The sequence below is a fragment of the Bos javanicus genome, chromosome 26, assembly GCF_032452875.1.
Source record: "Bos javanicus breed banteng chromosome 26, ARS-OSU_banteng_1.0, whole genome shotgun sequence".
NCBI lineage: Eukaryota > Metazoa > Chordata > Mammalia > Artiodactyla > Bovidae > Bos > Bos javanicus.
In genome coordinates this window covers 35,916,609-35,938,490 of record NC_083893.1, presented here as the reverse complement: position 1 = coordinate 35,938,490, position 21,882 = coordinate 35,916,609, and the positions used below count along the sequence as shown (strand labels likewise).

General features: G+C 45.2%; 1 protein-coding gene across 4 annotated transcripts in view; it reads left to right on the top strand.

The window, feature by feature from the left end:
- Nucleotides 1–21,882, top strand: part of GFRA1 (GDNF family receptor alpha 1) — a 230,996-nt gene that overhangs the window by 182,380 nt on the left and 26,734 nt on the right. For all 4 annotated transcript variants that reach the window (XM_061403584.1, XM_061403585.1, XM_061403586.1 and 1 more), the window contains 3 exons: nucleotides 10,802–10,911; nucleotides 13,719–13,853; nucleotides 17,647–17,828. In XM_061403584.1, coding sequence (XP_061259568.1) covers nucleotides 10,802–10,911; nucleotides 13,719–13,853; nucleotides 17,647–17,828 — 427 coding nt within the window. The remainder of the gene's footprint in view (nucleotides 1–10,801; nucleotides 10,912–13,718; nucleotides 13,854–17,646; nucleotides 17,829–21,882) is intronic.

Sequence of the window (21,882 nt, the reverse complement as noted above, 5' to 3'; positions counted from 1 at the left end):
CTGCTTGGTCACAGGGGCCTTCCTGTTCCAGGAAACACAAATATTAGGCAAACCTTGAAGACTGCTGGGACCTCACACCTCCCTTTCCCAGTCACATGTGGCTGCGGTCTGGCTAAGTCACCAAGAAACACATCAGTTGGCTGAGGGTGGGAAGCCGCGTCAAGGGGCCGAGGAACACAGCGGGGCTTTGGCTTTCTGCGCCTGGGGCATGCGAACCTGCCCCGGGCCTTTGCTCCAGAGAGGTCACATTTGCTCCCAGGGAGTGGGAGGACCCGGGCTTTCTGAAGGACAGCCTGAGCCCCTCTTCCCAGCCCGTCCCTGGCAAACACTGGGCCTCTGCTTCAGGAAGCCAGAGTGTACTGTCCAAGGAAGGAAGGGACCAGCAAGTCAGGAACCACCACCCCAACCACCACCACCGCCCCCCACCGTCCGCCCGCAAAATCTGTTCAACATAGACTCTGATTTGCTGAAGGATGCTTTCCAGATGTGTTCTCCAGTAGGCTGCTGGAGAAGAAGGGCTAAGGTAATTTTCTAAAAACAGAAAGAGGAAAAATCTGTTTTGTGTCACTGTTCCAGAAAATTACCATTCCCCTGCTCTTGCTTTGTCATCCTAGGCAGTGTGTTTTTCTAATTGATTTTATTCTTCATAAGAGATCAGCAGTTTTAACAAACTTACTGATGTTTAGTCATTTAAAAAAATATGTTTTCCCCCTAAACTCCTGGGGGGGAAAAATAGCTTTTCTTAAAATGCTTTTGTTCTATGAGCTCATATGGCTGAGAGGTTTTTAAGTAACACCTCAGGATCCCTAGCTTCAGATTTGTTGAGTTTGTTTTGGTCAGTCTTACTGCCCTCAGTGATACAGGTTAACCTGTTTTAGGCACAGATGTGTTAATACTTCATTTTATTGCACTTTGCAGAAGCTGCGTTTTATACAGATTGAAAGTTTGCAACAACCCTGCATTGAACGAGTCTGTCTGCACCGTTTTTCCAGTAGCATTTGCCCACTTTGTGTCTCTGTGTCACATTTTGGTAATTCTTATACTAGTTAATACATAAGTGATTTGTTGTGGTGGTCTGTGATCAGTGACCTTTGATGTTGTTATTGCATTTGTTTTGACATTTTTAACAGCAGAGTATTTTTAACTAAGGTATGTACATTTTTTGGACCTAATGGTATCCCTCACTCAATGAGAATGCTATATAGTAAGAGCAAAACTTTTACATCCATGGGAAAGCCAGAATATTCGTGTGACTTGCTTTATTGCAGTATCCGCTTTACTACTTGCAACATCTCTGAGGTTTGCTCGTCTGTCATATAAAGAGCAGCAGAAGATAGATTAAGATACATATTTCTCTGTGTTGAGCTTGCTGTATTTTTTTGTGGCAAGTGCTTTGCATTAGAATGGACCAGAAATTGGGGAGAAAAGATGAAGGGGTGGGAAATAAAAATGTGTTGCACAAAGTGTATTCTAGGCTCTGAGCAAGGTGCTTCATATAACTGTTAGTAAGGTATCATGGCAGCCGTTTAAGGCAACTCTAGTTCCATTACCCCATTTTCCTGGTGATGAATCTGAGGATTAGAGATGTCCAATACGTAGCTAAGTTATTTGACCATGGAAGGTAGGACTGGGATTAGAAACAGGTGCATGCCACTCCCAGGGCCGTCATTTTTTGGCTCCTCCAACTGACCCACTGAGAGTGCTCTTAGAAACTAAATGCCTTGAGTTGCGATCCAAGACTTTAAAGCCCTAACACTCATGTTGGATTCAGAGCAAAACACCAGTGATTTCTAACACAAGCAAATTAATGAGTGGATTCTATTCCAAGCTTCTGAGTTGCTAGTGGGTCAGCGAGTCTTGCGGTCCTGTATGGGCAGTGGTGTTGCCCCAAAGACTCCTTAATAAAAGGTAGCCTCGTCCATGGACAGACTCACCACCTTCTTGGGCAGAGTCCTGCACCCTCTCTGACCCCTCCTGAGCCCCAGTGTTGCCTGCAAAGTGCTCACTGAGGCTGTCAGTGGAATCTTAGGAAGAGGACTGAGAACACTCTGGTCAAACAGTGGGAAGGCCAGAGCAGTTATACACTGCTGCTGCTGCTGCTAAGTCGCTCCAGTCGTGCCCGACTCTGTACGACCCCATAGATGGAGCCCACCAGGCTCCCCTGTCCCTGGGATTCTCCAGGCAAGTGGGTTGCCATTACACTAGATGACTTTAATTCAATCGCAGGGAAATTAAAGTCCAACACCCTCCTTACTTCTTCCTTCCTGGGCTGTTACAGACAGCTAGCAATTCCTCTTCCAGTGAAAGCCCTCTACCACCGCTCACCATGTGACAGTGAGCAGGACCTTAACCTCTTCGGCCCTCAGCTTTCTTGCATGTGAGATGCGGGGATCCCGTAGAAAGATCTGGTCTTTAGGGACTTCGCTGGTGGCCCAGTGGTTAAGCCTTCACCGGCCAGTACAAGAGGGTGCGAGTTCTATCAGCGGGGAGCTGAGATCCCGCATGCCTTGGGGCCAAAAACCAAAGCACAAATGGAATCAGTATTGTAACAAATTCAATAAAAGACTTTAAAAAATGGTCTTCATCAAAAACATCTTTAAAAAAAAAAAAAAAGATGTGATCTCTATACTCAAAAGAAGCCAAATGCCTTGACACTAAAATCGTGTGTAATGGTGGAGTGGAATCATGGATGAAAATAATAATAACGCATGGAAAACAAGTGGGTTTCTTCTCCAAGTAGCTTCAAGTGTCCAACAGACTGTTCTGAAGTGGAAGGGAAATCCAAAGTTGTCAAACATATGATGATGTTTAGGAACTCTGGTTAATTAGTGTCAGAGCCTGGATCCCATTCAGGATCTCACAGTTCTTCGCCCAAGGCTCCATTCCATCAACCACACAGCTTGTGTCCAAGTATGGGATTTGCCCTGGGGAGAAGAAAAAAAAACACAAACATTTACAGGATTAGAATAATCCAGGATGAGTGAAACTGGGCATTACTAGTATGTTTTTGAACTGTTCCCCATAACTCTATTTTCCTAAAAATGTTAGCAGAAAAAGTAGGTAAATGATTTTTCCTCCACTGTCAAAAGACCATCTGCTGTTTGAGAAGACTCTCCTAGATTTTATCATTATAATCATTTTTCTATTTCCAGTTAGCAGCATGCTTCCTTTAATACGATATTTTCTGCATAAACCACTGTTTTCTCTTCAGCAGATTTCCTAAGGCCAACTTGGCATTTGCGGGCATTTTTCTCCTCTTTAAGGGTGGGAAATTTCTCCTTTCAGAGGGAGATACATTTCTACATTAGTGCCTATTCATTTTCTTTTCATTTTCTCAGAGAAAAACAATCAGGTTCATCACTGCTGTTGTCATGGAGATTTCATGTCTCCAGAAGACATGCACTTGTGGAATTTCTTTGTTAATCCCACCCTGGCCGTGTAAGCTTTCTTGTTTGGATCACTGCAGCCCAGGCAGAGGAAGTCATTGAAAAAGGTTATCGTGTGGTTCTTTACCCAGGGTGGGCAGGAGGATATGTGTACTGGGCCGTCCTGGGATGCGGGGCTGGTTGGCCACTGGACAGATGGAGGTCTGAGAATCGTGCAGCCTGCTAGATGCTTGACTCCCGTGGTGCCATGACCTCAGCACAGTCACAAGCCACCTCTCTTATCTTCCCTGCAAACTGTCCTCTCCTGGGTGCCCCACTACACTCTGTGACTCCACAGTCTACTGAGCTGATTCTGCCCCCTTCTTTTTTGCAGTCTTGATTTTCTTTTTTAAAAATATTTATTTATTTGGCTGTGTCGGGTCTTTGTTGTGGCACTGAGGATCTTCGATGCATCACTCGGGATCTTTGGTTGTGGCACACAGGCTCTGGAGCACGAGGGCTCAGTATTTGTAGCGCTAGGGCTTAGTTGCTCCATAGCATGTAGGATCTTGGGGCCTTTCAGGTGGCGCTAGTGGTAAAGAACATGCCTGCCAATGCAGGAGACATAAGGGATGCGAGTTTGATCCCTCAGTCAGGAAGATCCCCTGGAGGGGGACACGGCAACTCACTTCAGTATTCTTGCCTGAAGAACCCCATGGACAGATGAGTCTGGCGGGCTACAGTCCATAGGGTCACACAGAGTCAGACACAACTGAAGCAACTTAGCACACAGGCATGCGGGATCTTAGTTCCCCAATCAAGGATTGAACCTGAGTTCCGTGCGTTGTAAGTCAGATTCTTGGCCACTGGACCACCAGGGAAATCCCCAGTCTTGACTTTCATTCCATCAACACCCACCATGAGCTTCCCTGGTGGATCAGCTGGTAAATAATCTGGCTGCAATGAGGGAGACTTGGGTTCTATCCCTGGATTGGGAAGATCCCCTGGAGAAGGGAATGGCTACCCACTCCAGTATTATGGCCTGGAGAATTGCATGGACTCTGTAGTCCATGGGGTCACAGGTTGGACTGGACTGAGTTGACTTTGACTCACTCACTCAACACCTACCATTCAGGGCATCCTCCTTCGCTCCTTCTCCTCTAGTCCTCAGTTCTTGCCTCTGGGTACTCACTGGCTCAGCCTCCTTCCTTCCTTTGGCCAGTTTCCTGCTCTTCTCATCTTTGCTATTGCAGGGAGGGCACAGAAGAAGCTTCAAGCAAATCTTTGCTTAAGAACGGAAACACCCAAGAGTCCTTCTCTTCTGCAGACCTGATCGTGTTATTTCTCTGTTTAAAATCCTTTGGTGGTTCCCTCTGCTTTCAGGATAAAATCCAGCCTCTTAGGTCATTCAAGGCCCTTGCTGATCTTGCCAGCACCATCTCCTGTCACTCACCTGTGGCCCCGCCATCCCAAGTGAACAATTGACAATTTTCTGGATGAGGCATGTGTTAGCTGCTGCTGCTGTTTTTGTTTAGTTGCCAAGTCATGTCTGAGTCTGTTTGACTCCGTGTGTTAGGTGTAGTGGTTGAGAATGTCCTATGGTTCTGGAGTCCCATAGAATGTGGTCACATTACAGCTCCAGCACAGAGTTCTACAACCTCCGAGGAGTTACTTAATCTCTCTTTGCCTCAGTGTCTCCATCTGCTAAATGGGACTGGGAGTATCAACTATTACAGTTAAAATTAAATATGTGAATAGATGCCAGACACTTCGATCAGTGCCTGGCAGGTACAAATACTCTATGATTGTTCTCCTGGGATTTTTATGAATGTGGTTACTTTATTACTTACTGCTTCCTTCTGCAGAGGGAACACCCTCTTCCACCTTTACCTGAAGGATCCTACTGATCCTCCAAGCCTCAGTCTCAATATTACAACTTCTCTGAAACTAGTTCCTGCTGTGTTAAAAGCTTAACTTGTAGAGTAAGAATTTGTTGTTGTTCAGTTGTTAAGAAGTGTTCAACTCTTTGCAACCCCATGGACTACAACATGCCAGACTTCCCTGTCCCTCACTAACTCCTGGAGTTTGCCCAAGTTCATGTCCATTGACATGTCCATTGATGCTATCCAACAGTCATCCTCTTCCACCTTCTTCTCCTTCTGCCTTCAGTCTTTCCCAGCATAATGGTCTTTTCCAATGATTCAGCTCTTCACATCAGGTGGCCAAAGTATTAGAGCTTCAGCTTCAGCATCAGTCCTTCCAATGAGTATTCAGGATTGATTTCCTTTAGGATTGACTGCTTTGATCCCCTTGTTGTCCAAGGGACTCTCAAGAGTTTTCTCCAGCACCACAGTTCCAAAGCATCAGTTCTTTGGCACTCAGCCTTCTTTATGGTCCAACTCTCATTGAGTACATGACTACTGGAAAGACCATAGCTTTGACTGTACAGACCTTTGTCAGCAAAGTGATGTCTTTGCTTTTTAATATGCTGTCTAGGTTTGTCATAGCTTTTAAATCCTGGTTCTGCTATTCACTATTTCACTCTAGTCAAAACTCAATAAGATGTTGTTTCCTCCTCTGTGAAATTAAGATAACAGAGTAATTGTCCTTACCTTATTAGAGTTGCCAGGGAAAAATATAAAGTATATGAAGACGTACCTAACATATTCTAAACACTTGATTCATGTTGTGTTACTTTTATTAGCAACCTTTCCTGTCTTTTACTGAGAACTAGCCATAGTGGTATTATCATCTTTTTACTTGTTTCTCTCGGCTTCTAGATGGCAGGTTATTTGGGTTCAGGGACAGGGAACTCATTCATCCTTATTAACACATGCATTTGACCCGTCATTCAGTCAATACAAAGGACAAGAAGTCAGCTGCTTTGTCAATACCTGTAATCATTTGCACACATTGCTTTGAGAGATTTCAGTGGCTGTGTTGTTGGGATGGGAGCATCTTTAGAGAGAACTGTTTTCTTTCTTTGGAAGATACTGGAGACGGGAGGTTAATTTATGACACCATTTCACATGTCATTTGACACAAAGGTGATTAGGGATGGGAGAGGTAGCTCATCCAGGAAGCTCTGAAATTCAACTCCCAAGAACTTTGAGTTCCCAAGAACTCGAAGGAAGTAAAGATACTTCCTTTATCTGTGGGATTGACTACACCATGCTGGTATTTTGAGAGCATTGTGCTAGTAGAGGAAAACAACAGAATGGGAAAGACTAGGGATCTCTTCAAGAAAATCAGAGATACCAAAGGAACATTTCATGCAAAGATGAGCTTGATAAAGGACAGAAATGGTATGGACCTAACAGAAGCAGAAGATATTAAGAAGAGATGGCAAGAATACATAGAAGAACTGTACAAAAAAGATCTTCACAACCCAGATAATCACGATGGTGTGGTCACTGACCTAGAGCCAGACATCCTGGAATGTGAAGTCAAGAGGGCCTTAGAAAGCATCACTACAAACAAAGCTAGTGGAGGTGATGGAATTCCAGTTGAGCTATTCCAAATCCTGAAAGATGATGCTGTGAAAGTGCTGCACTCAATATGCCAGCAAATTTGGAAAACTCAGCAGTGGCCACAGGACTGGAAAAGGTCAGTTTTCATTCCAACCCCAAAGAAGGGCAATGCCAAAGAATGCTCAAACTACCGCACAGTTGCACTCATCTCACACGCTAGTAAAGTAATGCTCAAAATTCTCCAAGCCAGGCTTCAGCAATATGTGAACCATGAACTTCCTGATGTTCAAGCTGGTTTTAGAAAAGGCAGAGGAACCAGAGATCAAATTGCCAAAATCCGCTGGATCATGGAAAAAGCAAGAGAGTTCCAGAAAAACATCTATTTCTGCTTTATTGACTATGCCAAAGCCTTTGACTGTGTGGATCACAATAAACTGTGGAAAATTCTTCAAGAGGTGGGAATACCAGACCACCTGATCTGCCTCTTGAGAAATTTGTATGCAGGTCAGGAAGCAAGAGTTAGAACTGGACATGGAACAACAGACTGGTTCCAAATAGGAAAAGGAGTACGTCAAGGCTGTGTATTGTCACCCTGTTTATTTAACTTACATGCAGAGTACATCATGAGAAACGCTGGACTGGAAGAAACACAAGCTGGAATCAAGATTGCCGGGAGAAATATCAATAACCTCAGATATGCAGATGACACCACCCTTATGGCAGAAAGTGAAGAGGAACTAAAAAGCCTCTGATGAAAGTGAAAGAGGAGAGTGAAAAAGTTGGCTTAAAGCTCAACATTCAGAAAACGAAGATCATGGCATCCAGTCCCATCACTTCATGGGAAATAGATGGGGAAACAGTAGAAACAGTGTCAGACTTTATTTTTCTGGGCTCCAAAATCACTACAGATGGTGACTGCAGCCATGAAATTCAAAGACGCTTACTCCTTGGAAGGAAAGTTATGACCAACCTAGATAGCATATTCAAAAGCAGAGACATTACTTTGCCAACAAAGGTTCGTCTAGTCAAGGCTATGGTTTTTCCTGTGGTCATGTATGGATGTGAGAGTTGGACTGTGAAGAAGGCTGAGCGCCAAAGAATTGATGCTTTTGAACTGTAGTGTTGGAGAAGACTCTTGAGAGTCCCTTGGACTGCAAGGAGATCCAACTAGTCCATTGTGAAGGAGATCAGCCCTTCTTTGGAAGGAATGATGCTAAAGCTGAAACTCCAGTACTTTGGCCACCTCATGCGAAGAGCTGACTCATTGGAAAAGACTCTGATGCTGGGAGGGATTGGGGGCAGGAGGAGAAGGGGACGACAGAGGATGAGATGGCTGGATGGCATCACTGACTCGATGGACGTGAGTTTGAGTGAACTCCGGGAGTTGGTGATGGACAGGGAGGCCTGGTGTGCTGCGATTCATGGGGTCGCAAAGAGTCGGACACGACTGAGTGACTGATCTGATCTGATCTCTAAGAACAGCATAGGGTTGTGATTTGTAGAGCTGGCAGATTACCATGATGAAAATTCTCCTACCTAGTCCACTTTCAAGCTACCACTTTGAAGTTAACCAACTCGCAGAATTCATGAAAATGTACCAGTCCACCTGCTTGCGCAACCACCGTATAAACTTCTTCTGCCTTCAGTTTTTGTATCTGTTAAATGTGAATCCCATAAAGTGATCATCGTGTCTCCAAACATGAATGGCAGAGGGAGGTGGATCAGAGGTGAAGGAACCAGCGAAATGTTCATGTTTCAGCAATGCCTCGTGGGCTCACCGTTATTTTTGAAACTCTTGCCATCCGCTGGCTGGTTTTGTCTTAGTACTGAGATCTGGGCTGACAATCTTCTCTCCAAAACCAGCCTGTTCAGGGCGATGCTCAGAGCAGTATATCTAGTTTTATCCTCCCAATCAGGGTTATGTTCTCTGCAGCAGACTAACTCAATTAGCCTTTCATTCCAGAGTCCAATTGTGAGTCAATTCTGAGGTTGTTAAGCAAAATGAGTCTGGTGGCATTAGCCTCCCGCTGGAGGATAGTAATCCGAGTCACGGTGCTGTTCAGTTAATAGTCTGCTCGAGAGACTACGAGAAGCAGGAGGCTTGGAGACAGTGCGACCTTTCATCCCTCTCTGGGGGGCAGCTGGGAGCGCGGGGCTGCCAGGTCAGGGAGCTGATCAGCTTGTGTGCAGAGCTGGAGTCCCAGCTGCCTGAACCACACAGTTGGCCTCTGCAAAGTTAGAAGCCCAGTACCATGAGATCATTAACTTTCATGACCAGGAAAACTCTTCTGAAATTGACACTCGATCCAAGATGGATGCCATTGGTGCCAGTTGAGTAAGTCTGAGTCACCTTTAGGGATTTCTTCTGAAAGATAAATCCTTTAACCAGGCTACAGAAAATGGCCAGGTTTTACGCCCTTCGGTGTGTTCAATTAGAGTCAGAAAACACCAGCTAGGCTCAGACTGTGGGAGGGATGCGGGCACACACACACACACACAGACGCATGCACCAGCCTCATTTGGAGGATTTTTGCCAAGCCACTTAACTGCACCACATGGCCCCGCTTGGGAAGCATTCTGAGGAGTGTCAGGTGCTGTGCAAAGAAAATAAAACAGAACTCCAGCACCTGCCCCGGGGAGTCACAGTTATGGAACCAGGCACACGACATACGGAGTGTACAGATCGGCGCAGATAGGAAAGCTCAGACACGCCTTGTTTACATGGGTTCAAGGAGAGACCAATCCCATAGGAACACTGTGCAGCCTTTCCAATGTGCTGTGCACACAGATCATTTCATCAGGCCTTTTAATCTTCTTCCAGTTCAAATTGTAGGAAAAGGGCCCAGAATATGCTTCCTACAGACCCTTTACAAACCCCTGTGATCTCCACACATTCTACCTTGCTCAGCCCCACCCAGGCAACCCTATTTATACCATTAGAGATGCTAAGTAAATACAATTTCTTGGGTGGAAAGAGGTAAAAACAGCCCTGGGTATGTTGGCTGCCAACTCGAGTGTGCTAAAGAGAAGAAGCTAAGACAGCCATCCATTGTTTCCTGTAATCGCCAGATAATTTAGCTTCTCTTGAAGTCTGTTGTGTTCCTCACATAGAAACAGAGCTGTTGTCTGCTCGGATGACCTCAGAGATGGCCCAGTTCTCATTTAGAATTTCTCCAACAATATCCTCTTCAGACTGAAAAACAGCCGGTTGGCCACAAAGAGCCCCTTTCCTCTGCAGACCAGTGATGTCTGCAGCCCCTTTGTACTTCGGCAACTTCACCACCACCCAGGGCTTCTGGGTGGACTGTGTTGGCCCGTGGAGGCTTCCTGAACTGCAGACAGATGCTGCACTTCGACCAGGGGACCCCCTACAGCCAGTCGCATCCTGAGCCAGTGTCACCCGGTTCCTTTTGCCTTTCCCTGCAGTGCTGGAAAGGCGAACTTCCCCCTCAGCATCCCTTGGCTGGAATATACTACTGCCCTCCCTGGGGTGGTAGATGAGAGATGACTTAGAAGACCAGATACGCATATTTTTAAAGCCACTAGGAATTACGGGAGCAGATGGGCTGTAGGATCCTATTTGGACGCCAGGGACATGTTTCTGTATAAAGTAAATATTTTCCCACTGTGGATCTCCGGTGAGTGTGTGCAGAAGCATATTTCCTAAAGATGCAAATAAGTCTAGTCAGAAATAAATATTGAAGGGAAACTTCAAAGCATCAAGATTTCTCCAGTTGCAGGCCCTGAAGACTTCTCTGCAAAGAAGCAGACACAGGTGGGCGAGGGGATGGCCAGGGGCTTGTATATAAGAGAAGATGCTAACCTTTTAAGAGTCTACACTCTCTGTATTTGGGGATGTTGAAAAAGGCCTATCGAGAAAGGAATAAGGAAAAATTATGTCTGTGCAGAAGCTTGGGCTATTTTGAAACACATCCTCCCCCCTCCCCCAACTTTCTTCTGTTGCAGATCTCGCCTGGCCGATTTTTTCACCAACTGCCAGCCAGAGTCAAGGTCTGTCAGCAGCTGTCTAAAGGAAAATTACGCTGACTGCCTCCTCGCCTACTCGGGGCTTATTGGTAAGATGGGGAGACATGGGATGGGAGAAAATGCTGGTTCACAAATACCCAGAGTCCTTCCATTGTAGCCTGTAGCCTCTGTGGTTGTAAAAATCTCCCCGGAACCCTCTGTGCTGGCGTTTTGATGTTCAGTTCTTTAGGACTTGTCTCTAAAAAAGTGGGGTAAAAGAATAATGAATGCACAAAGGCAGGGATTATTAAAGAGCAGGGAGGCAGCAAGTGTGAAGACCGGGGACGCATCTCAGTTGAAGAACTGACTGCACAGAACAGAAGTAAGCAGGGAAAGCATGGTTATGGAGGAGGAGAGCAAGTCAAACCAAGTGAAGTACATAACTTTGGAGAGGGGGAGCTTGGAAGTCATGCAGTCTGGGGAAGTCAGAAAGGCTGTTTCCCTGAAATGGCCCTTTGGAAGGAAAATCCCTAAAGACTTGGTGTTCTGCTTGCCATTAATAATCTGGGTAATTCAGCTCCTGGTGGCGGGGGGAGGTTTCCCTAATATTTTTTCCCTGAGAACAAACATAGCAGAAGTAGTCTTGTTCTGTCTTTTAAAACCTGAGGTTCTTGGCATTCAGGAGAGCAGTGCAATTAGGCAAGGCACTGGTGAGTTGGGAGAGGACAGGAGTGAGGCAGGTTCGTGCCCAGAAATAAACAGGGCAGCAGGAGAAAAGGATGAGGCTCCTGGTACCGGGGCTGTGGGAAGCTTTGGAGGCAGGGCTCCCTCACGACTGTCGTGTGAGAAGGAACACGTAGTGAAAGCTGGGGAAGGATGAGGGAAATCACAGTTGTCAGAAGCCTGATGGCTCAGCCAGGGCGCCAGCTCCTGCCACTATCACACTAGTCCCTGGGCAGAAGAACGTCCTATCAAGAGTGACAGCACAGACCAAAGTCTTTGTCGCCAGCATGTCTTCAGCAAGAGTCACCGGGAAAATCACTGGCCATACTGAATGCTGGGATATGCAGGTGCTGTACACTCAGCCCAATTTTATTTGCAAGGATACCTGTGCTGTCTTGGGTAATACCTTTCACCAGCGACTGACCATTTGCACTGATAGGTCCCATGAACTTGTCTTCCTTAAGTCAGCCCTCCATTTTTATTTATTTTTTTATTTGGCCATGCTGTGAGACTGGCCGGACTGGCATGCGGCTTCTTAGTTCTCTGACCAGGGATCAAACCCATGACCACCCTGCAGTGGAAGCCTGGAGTCTTAACCACTGGGCGGCCAGGGAAGTCACTCCTCCAAATTTGCATTCAGATTTTCCTTCTCTTAAATAAAGTAGTCCCTAGTAAGGATTATTTATCAATGATAGAATTACATGTTTAAGAAATAACAATGAATTAAGTTGTGTTCATTGTAAAGAGTTTTTTAAAATGCAGAAAAACCCACAGTGTTAAAAGATCTGTAGCTCCACTCGCAGATATAATCACTGTTAATACCTTAGTCTGCACATTCGAGGTGCACATGCTCATTGAAAACTCCATGTGGGTTCAAGCTCAACAAACTATTACATACCTGAGGATAATGAAATCACTTAAGGGAAGAACTAGTTGAAACAGTGCATTCTGTGAGCCAAAATTTATTTCTCTCTTGGGTCCAGATCTTTCCCTCCACTCTGGTCATTGGGTTCTAAGATCTCTGAAGACAAAGCTAGTTCCTACCTTTTCCAAATGTCAGAGATCCATTCTGGAGCCAGACATACAGTGGGTGCTTAGCAGACATACTCTAACCTCTTCATTCAGTGTTGGGGGTGCCTGTTCTTTCTCACCTAAAGGTACAAGCTTCTCTTTGCTGTGGGTCGAAGTTTTCCTCCCAAGGTAGAATGGGACATTGTTTAGTTCAAGTCAGTAAGGAATGTACCGCAAAGAAGATATTTCCTTGATCCATAAGAGCTTAAAAAGAATTCTTTTTTTTTTTTCTGTTTCTGAACCAAATATATCCTGTGGCTCACTGGACTGCCTATTACTTCTTACTTCCAATAAATATATAAAAACAGAAGGCTTCTTGGCATGAGTAGGCATTGCCTGGTGTGAGCCACCTGGGAGAAGACATTTGGGTTGTGTTAAGTGTAAGTGCATTGTTTATTTGCACCAATACAGAACTCATCAGAAGAACAATGGATACACAGGAAGATGTGGGCAAGAGACCACCCAGCATTTCTTTGAGGATTTTTGAGGACTATTAAGACAATACTGGAGGAGCCACTGGCTTAGGAAATTTCCACTGTTTGTTTCCAATTCCATCACAACTTGGAAGACCTTGTTTAAATCTGTTGAGAGTCTAGTGAGCAGAGGCGTCCTTGAATACATCTAGAACGTGGGGTAACCCATAAGGAAAGCTTCTAAGCTTCCCTGGGTTACTCTGAAGGAGCCATTTGCTTCCGAAGGAAGTAGATGGCAAAGTCCTAAAAGGCCTTTTAAGATATGTAAAACCAGCTCTATCTATTTGTGAAGATTAATGACGTTTTCAAGAAAATGCAAGGGATTTTGCAATTCATGCATTCTAAGTTAATTCTCTCCTGCTCCATGACATCCATACCATTTGTGCGGAGAAAAATACCCTAAGCGCAGCTCAAGGAGTTCTGTTAGAATTTTTTAAGTAAATGTGTAAATTATTTTATGTGCTCAAGATAAATTGCCGAGAAAATGCACTGCTTAACATAATTTCCCACTCAGCAAACACAGTGTTTGTAATTATCCACGGTGTTATCCACGGCGCATCCGTAGTCAGAGGAACATTTGTTTCTTTTCAGGCTATAGGAAAGTTTATATCATCACACAAGAATAAAACGCCTTGTTTTTACTCTTTTAGGTACAGTCATGACCCCCAACTACATAGACTCCAGTAGCCTCAGCGTGGCCCCCTGGTGTGACTGCAACAACAGCGGAAACGACCTGGAGGAATGCTTGAAATTTCTGAATTTCTTCAAGGACAACACATGTCTTAGTGAGTTTGAAAAAATAGACAACAGCCACACAAACGTTTTCCCCTAAGTTCAAACTGTACTTTTGTGTTTCCTATGTCCGCCTCGTCTGTGTGTGTGTATCTCTCTTTTTTTTTTTCCCTGATCGCTCATGGTGAATCCAGATCCTTTTAGCCACACTGCATGTTGCAGCAGGACCAGAGCAAGTGATGAACTGGGTGCTGCCAAGGTGGCGAGTCCAGAGGCCCCAGGAAGCGAAAGACTCAATAGCCAAGGGCACAGCGTGTGGGGAGGAACACTTCCACCCACAGATGAAATGTTGATCTTGGCAACCAGCCCCACATCAGTTCCAGAGGTTTTTAAAACCTGGGCAGCATACACAATGTGAAAGACTCGGGCAAGTTAGATGAGGGTAGGCCTCCAAGGGCTCTGAGAAAAATTAGAATGTTAACGTCAATAGACCCCTGGATGTTCAGGGTTGGCTCAGAGGAGAAGCAGCAGTTCTTGAGTGGAATGGGCTGGTGATGCAGCCAGGAGCTTCGAATACCTCCGGAGATGAGATGAGCTGGGGGTGGGAGTCGGGGGGAGGTTTCTGCTTGGAAACAGTACCATTATTATTGCAGGCTCCTTTAGGCAATCTGGAAACACGTTTCCCAGGGGAAGAGGGATAGAGAGAAATGTACGAGTGTGAACGATGAGCCTCATCAAATGAACTTCGAAGCACTGTGCCAGGTCTCCCTCCTATCCACCGAGATGTGTGTGCCCCAGGCAAAGATCCAGCCGAATACCTCATTCGTGTCTTGCAGCAGCCACCATTCATTTATCGGCTGCCTCCTCTGTGTGCAAACTCCCTTTTAGGAGGAGTGTAACTTATATCCGGTTGGCCAAAAAGCTTGTTCGGGTTTTCATGTAAGATGTTAGGGAAAACTTGATCAAACTTTTTAGCCAGCCCAATACATTGTCTCATTGACTATAACCTGCACAAGAATCCTAGGAGATGCACTTAATAGTATCTCCATGTCACAGTGGAATAAGCGGCTGGTATTCACCTAGACCAGCCACGCCAGAGATAGGATCCAAAGCCCCACCCAGTTCCTTCCTCTGCAGCCCCTGCACCCCATGGGCTTCTGCATCAGGCCTGAGATTGAGGGGCTGGTGGATAAAAACACAAGCCTGAACATCAAGGACCAGGTAGAACTTCCCAGTGGGAAGCGTGGGCCAAGGTTCACCTACCTCTGAGCACTGTGCCCTTAGGTGACAATTTCTCCATGGTACTCTGACTGATTTGTAAAGAATTAGCAAACTTTTTACTGCTTGTACACAGGAAAGCTATTAAGTGATACTTCAAAAACCTCCTCATTGTTTCTTTTGTTGAAAAGAGAAATCTAAGAGATTCACTCAGTGGGTACTTGGCTATAACCAAATGCTTTGATCATCTTAAAATGAAAACAAGCTTTTGGATGCTGAAGTGAAATTTCAAACCAGTCTAAAGTGTGGAGACATTTGCCAGAATAACATTGGGCACTATATCGTGGAACTATACCTTAAGCCTCTTCTTTGGTCTTGACTGAAATAAATCATGTGTGTGTGTGTTTGTGTGTGTGTGTGTGTACCCTCTTTTTCACGTCCTGCACACTCTTCTGGCAGAATCCAGGTTTTAATGAAGATAAAGCAATGACAACAGAGGTCAGTGTGAGAAAAAAAAGATTATACTCACTTGGGCTGGAAAACCACTGCCTCAGAGAGAAATTAAAGTGGTCCCTGCTTAGTAATATTTTGGTGAAGGGAAGAATGGCATCTTAATGCTAATGATTTTTTAATAAACATAAACACATTTGGTCTTCAATGAGGACCAAAGCCAGCCAGAATTTTTCATAGTCGTTCCATTTATACTTTGATTAGATGGAGCACAGCCTACCAAAGACAAAGACTAAATTCAGCCTCTTGCAACAGGCCCTAGGGTAGAAGGAATTGGAATTTGTAGGTTTCAACCCAAATGTAATAACCCAGTTCCCCATCCCTTCGAATTAACCAGACCTCTCTAATTCCCCTAGCACAAGCATGACGCCAATCTGTTGCTTCCCTGGTGGCTCAGAGGGTAAAAGAACCTGTCTGCAGTGCAGGAGACCCGAGTTCAGTCCCTGGGAAGGGAAGGTCCCCTGAAGAAGGGAATGGCAACCCACTCCAGTAGTCTTACCTGGAGAACCACATAGACAGAGAAGCCTGGCAGGCTACAGTTCATAGGGTCGCAAGGAGTCAGACATGACTTAGCAACTGAACAGCAAGAGTGTATTGTATACTTTCTCTGTTTGCCTCCTCAACCAGAATATAGCCTCCAAGGGGACAGGGACTTTTCTGTCGTGTTGGTGTCGTTCGTCCCCTGCTGATTCTCAGCACAGAACGGTGCCTGGCACTTAGTAGGTATTCCATTGACACCCGAATGACTGAGTGAGCAAGTGGACAGTCTTCCCAAATGACAAGGCAAACATGCTGGAAATCACAGTTCCAACAAATGACGTGGGTCTCCTGAATCTACGTGCCTTAACGGGACAAAGGAAGGTTTTGTTTTATTGTTGTAGTCCGGGGTCATTGAAGGAAACTGGTTGCCCAAGTACCACCTTCTTTACCCTCCACCCACCCGTTAAGCTCTGTAACCCAGCTGGGAGCTCAAGAAGCATTGATATTAATTTGAAGCTGTTTCCTACAGACTAAAAAATGTAAAGTTTTCAAAAACAAGCTTCCAATTTGCTGAACTTCAAGGATAACAATTTTAGAACAAAATGTCACTTCTGAGAGGAAGATTAGGCTTAAATTATTCTGTCTCGTATATCGAAAAATGCCAGCTAAGAGTCATATATTAACAATTTGCACATTCAGGTCCCAAATGGAAGAGTTTGATTTCTTATACAATGAATATGAAATAAAAAAAAATTCCTAAATCCAGGCCAAATCCCTGAGGACCTGATTAAAACCTGTTTTTTATTCATCTCGGGGAGGGGAACAACACACAACCAATTTACTCTTGCCATAAAAAACAATCTAATCCCATGAAATTGTAATAAGCTTTTAAAGTTTTACATTTTAAACTTTTCATTTAAGCAGGGCTGCACCTTCCTAATTATGCAGATTTTGTTCAGAAGACTGGGAGCAGAAAGGAAAAAAATAATCTTGCTTACATTTTCATGATATATTATTGATGAGGTTTGGGATATATTTTTCTTTTAAAGAAATCGGTTGTGTTTATACTTTGAGCAATGCCGAGCTCATAGTAGGTGCTCTTTGGTAGCAGATCACTTTTTTTTTTTTTGCTGTTTGATTTCACTGCCTGCTGAATTCGTATGAATGCTACTGAGTCACCCCAGTCTCATAATTAGGGATGTGGTACTTACTAATTAGCTTGCCTTTAGTATAAAATTTTGACACAAGCATTTTTTTGAAAGATGGAACAGTGATTATGATCCCAAATAGCAGATCTGAGGCTATTTTGAGTCACGTTTCAAAAGACTTGACTGATGGATGTTTCAGGGAAAGGATCTTATTCAGTACTTGGTACCTAAAGAGGGACATGGTAAATATTTGTTGCACTTACAGAGCATAGCTAAGTGTCCAGTTCAGGGTTTAATGAGTGAATTGATTTAGAGCACCTGACCCGTGGCTGGCTCTCAGTGTGTAGGGGGTGGATGGATGGATGGGTTTTGCTTAGAGAAGTCCAGTGCTCTCATCAGAATTTCTAGTGTGCCTCTCTGGCTTCACGTATCCTGTCTGTTACATTTGCCGCTTGACTTTGAAATTGGATTTCCTCCTGTTTTACTGCAGAAAATGCAATTCAAGCCTTTGGCAATGGCTCGGATGTGACTGTGTGGCAGCCAGCCCTCCCAGTTCAGACCACCACTGCCACCACCACCACAGCCTTCCGGGTCAAGAACAAGCCCCTGGGGCCAGCAGGCTCTGAGAATGAAATCCCCACTCATGTTTTACCACCTTGTGCAAACTTACAGGTAAGAGAAGAGGCCCGAACTCTCCGTCGGCTCGGTCTTCTGGGTGGGGACGCAGACTCGTTTTCTGAAATGCGTTGAGAGATGGTTGGAAAGAGATAGAATGCTGCTCAGGTTTAAATCTTAAAAGTGCATTTTAACCACAAGAGGTGAAGATCATGATGTACTTGTAGAGTGGGGAGACAGATGGCCTCTGGGACCAACTCTGCCGTTTACGAGGCATGGGCCTTTGGTCCAAGCAGTAAAATGAGGGGCTTGGGCAGATGAATCCTTAAGCTTTCTGTTTGCGAAGTGGTAGATTTGAGCTGGCTATTTGTTTATTTAGTATGCTTTTCAGTGTTCTGTCCAAAGCAGCAGCATACAGAAAAGGAAGAAGGAACTCTTGGCTTTCTAAAAAGAATTTTTTTTAATTTTATACAACTGTTAAAGGTTACTCTCCATTTACAGCTATTACAGAATAGTGTCTATATTCCCTGTGTTGTATAATACATCCTTGAACCTATCTTCTACCCAGCAGTTTGTGCCTCCCACTCCTGTATTGCCCACCCCCAACCCTTCTCTGTACTTGTAACCTCTAGTTTATTCTTTCTGTCCATGAGTCTGCTTTGTTTTTGTTATATTCACTAATTTATTGTATCTTTTAGATTCCACATATAAGTGGTATACAGTATTTGTCTTCTTCTGTCTGACTTATTTCACTTAGTATAATGCCTTCCAGGGTCATCCGTGTTGCTGCAAATGGCAAAGTTCCATTCTTTTTAATGGCTGAGTAGTTGTCCGTTGTGTGTGGGTGTATCTTCTTTATCCATTCATCTGTTGATGGACACTTAGTCTGCTTTCGTGTCTTGGCTACTGTAAACAATGCTTCTGTGAACATTGGGGTGCAGGTATCTTTTCAAATTAGCATTTTGTTTCCCTTGTGTATATACCCAGGAGTGGAACTGCAGACTCATGTGATAGCTCTGTCTTTAGTTTTTTTTGAGAAACCTCCCATACTGTTTTCCACAGTGGCCATACCGACTTACATTTCCAGCAACAGTACTCAAGAATCCCCTTTTCCCACATCCTCCACATGTTGTCCGTGTCCTTGTTGATGATAGCCATGCTGACAGGTGTGAGCTGATATCTCCTTGTGGTTTTTATCTGCATTTCCTCTTTGGAAAAATGTGTATTCAGTTCTTCTACCCATTTGTTAATTGGGTTGTTTATTTCTTTGATGTTACGTTGTATGAACTGTTTATATGTGCTGGATATTAATCCCTTATCAGTCATATCACTTGGCAAATATTTTCTCCCATTCAGAGGATTGTCTTGGGAGCCCTTGGCTTTGTCTCCATCACTAGCATTTAGACTCAATGTGGAGTATTTAACTGTGTCTAAAGCTATACCAGAGACAGTGTTATTAGTGAAGTATTAAGGCAAATGTAGCATCCTGGACAGCTTCATTCTTCAGGAAGCACAAGAAGATACTCTGTCGTTTGAGTTGCTGTGAAACACTGCACTGAAAGCCCCTCGCGTGAACAGAATCCAGTGAAAATGGCCCAGAGGCTTATTTGGGGTTGAGGCAGATCTCTAAGGGCCAGGACCACAGTGACCTACGAATGGTCATTTCCTGACTTTAGTCAAAGCAGAGTGCCTATTCTGCCTTTTTATTTTTTTCATCATAATGAGTATTCAGCTATTTGGGAACCTCTTCATATCCTCGCCAAGGATTTCCACACACCTCACCTCCTCGGATACTACCCTCCTGGGGGCTGGGGGAGGGATGGTATGATTGTGCTCTTACTGCAGCATTGTCCACCTTGTTCTTTCATCAGAGGATGTGGGGCTCAGTGAGGGGACACTTCGGCTCGAGCCCACAGAGCTGGCAAGTCATGGAACCGGCCCTGGAATCCAGAGGCTTGTGTTCTTTCCACGGTTCCTCCTGGATGTGAGAAGCAGTGTTGACCACGTGGCGACTGCTACCTCCTGCCATGCTAGGGGAAGGGACATGTGCCAAGCACAGTGCTGTCCCTTCAGCCTTGTCACAGAAACATGTCCTCCCACCTCTCCACCACCCCCGCCTGGGGCCCCACTGAGATCCCCCTCAACAGAACACTTACCAGAAACTTCTCTGCGAATACCTTCTCGACTCACCGCCTCGTCTGTTCCCTAGAAAGTATGGGGGCAGTTTTTCTTTTTTTCTGTTTTACACTATTTATTCACTTATTTGGCTATGCTGGGTCTTAGTTGTGGCACATGGGATCCTTCGTTGTGGTGCTCAGGCTCCTTGCTAGTTCTTCTCTCTAGTGCAGTCCTCAGGCTGAGTTGCCCTGCTGCATGTGGGATTTTCATTTCCTGAAATGGGTCAGGGATCAAACCTGCGTCCCCTGCATTGGAAGGCAGATTCATAATCACTGGACCACCAGTGAGGTCCCGGGGGCAGTTTTTCTCCTTCTGCTTTGCTTGCTATCTTCTCGCCCCAACACTGCCCTCTTCTTCTTAGATATCCCACCTGCCATTCAGCTGAGCTATGTTTCTGTTCTCGTCCTCCTGAGTCCCTACCAACATCACACTCTCAAATGCACTCACACAGAAGACTAAGGAGAAGGTGGGTGGGAAGGCATCCAGGGTCAACCAGATGTTCTTCATACTTCTAAAGCATTTCCTGAGCTGTCCCCATCTTCAAAGCACCATGCATAAAATGCCAGAAGTAGGAGGAGGCTTGGGGAATACTGCGGCATCTAACCACCCTGCAGCAGAGCCCTGCAGTTCAGGGAGGGGAAGCCGCTTGCACCAAGTCACCAGCTGGTTAGAGATGTGTCTAGAAGCAGATGTAGCACCACAGAGCAGTCTCTTCTTTCTCTGTGGCCAAGCCTCAGTGTCCTGCTTCCTCCTAGGTCAGCCTTCAGTTCTTATCGGGTCCGCTCAGACTCCAGCATCAATAAAGACTGGTGGCCAGATGAGGACAGGACCCTGTTATAATGAGGTGATAACAGTGGCCAGAGGTGGTTCCTGACCACAGGAAGAGGCAAAGCTCTGGCTGCAGCAGAAACAGGTTCTTCTCTGCTCGTGTCTAAGTACATGGAGCTTGACGGCAGAGGCAGTGTCCAGCCTGCTTATTAACTTCCTTTGGTGTTCTGGAAACTTCATGGAGGTGGGCATTCAAAACTGAAATTCTGTCCTCTGTGAATGTACAAATAGTAGGCAAGATGCAGCTGGTCAGTGTCTTTGGAAGTTCAGACTCTGTGAATAGGTGGCATCTCAGAAGAATAGTCATTTTGGAAGCTCCTTGAAATCAGTTTTTCCCCATGGGAGAGCAGTCTGCCAGCCATGAGGAGGTGTTCTTCTCTGCATCTCCCTGCCCGCCCCCACCCCACCAGGTCATCTGTCCTCTGCTTTTTGGGGTGTGGTGCTTGGTCTGGCCATCAGTATTTACCTCCATCTAGATCTGCTCGACCATCTCCCCTGTAAGGGGAACCCTATACCAAGGCAGGGTTTCCCTGACAACGTCAGGGGATCCATGAGATCTATTCCCAAGAAATAGCCTTTCCTTCTCCTATATTAGTGGTAGGGACTCTGCCTCATAAACAGAGGGACTAAGTACAATTAAAGCGTGATGTTTCTCTCAGGATTGCCATTTAACTTCTCAGCAGAGTGGGGCAGTGAAGACGGGGGAATACAGAGGAAGCGGGGGGACAGCTATACCTCGCTTCCTGATGATACACGCACAGTCCACCCACCTGGGAGCTAAACAGCATTTTACTTATAGGGAGCTCTTAAGGGTTCCACGAAACCTCACCTTACCTCCTAAGATAACTCCCTATCAGAGCTCATTTTTGGACATGTGAGGCAAGGGGTGAGGGCTTGGGTTTTGCAGTCAAGCGTGTGTGCAGACCCACACTCTCATCCTCACCAACGCTATGACCTCTCCAAGCCTCCACTTCCTCATCTACAAAATGCTAGGACTTCTTTGGAGAAGGAAATGGTAACCCACTCCAGTATTCTTGCCTGAGAAATCCCATGCACAGAGGAACCTGGCCAGCTGCAGTCCACGAGGTTGCAAAGAGTCAGACTT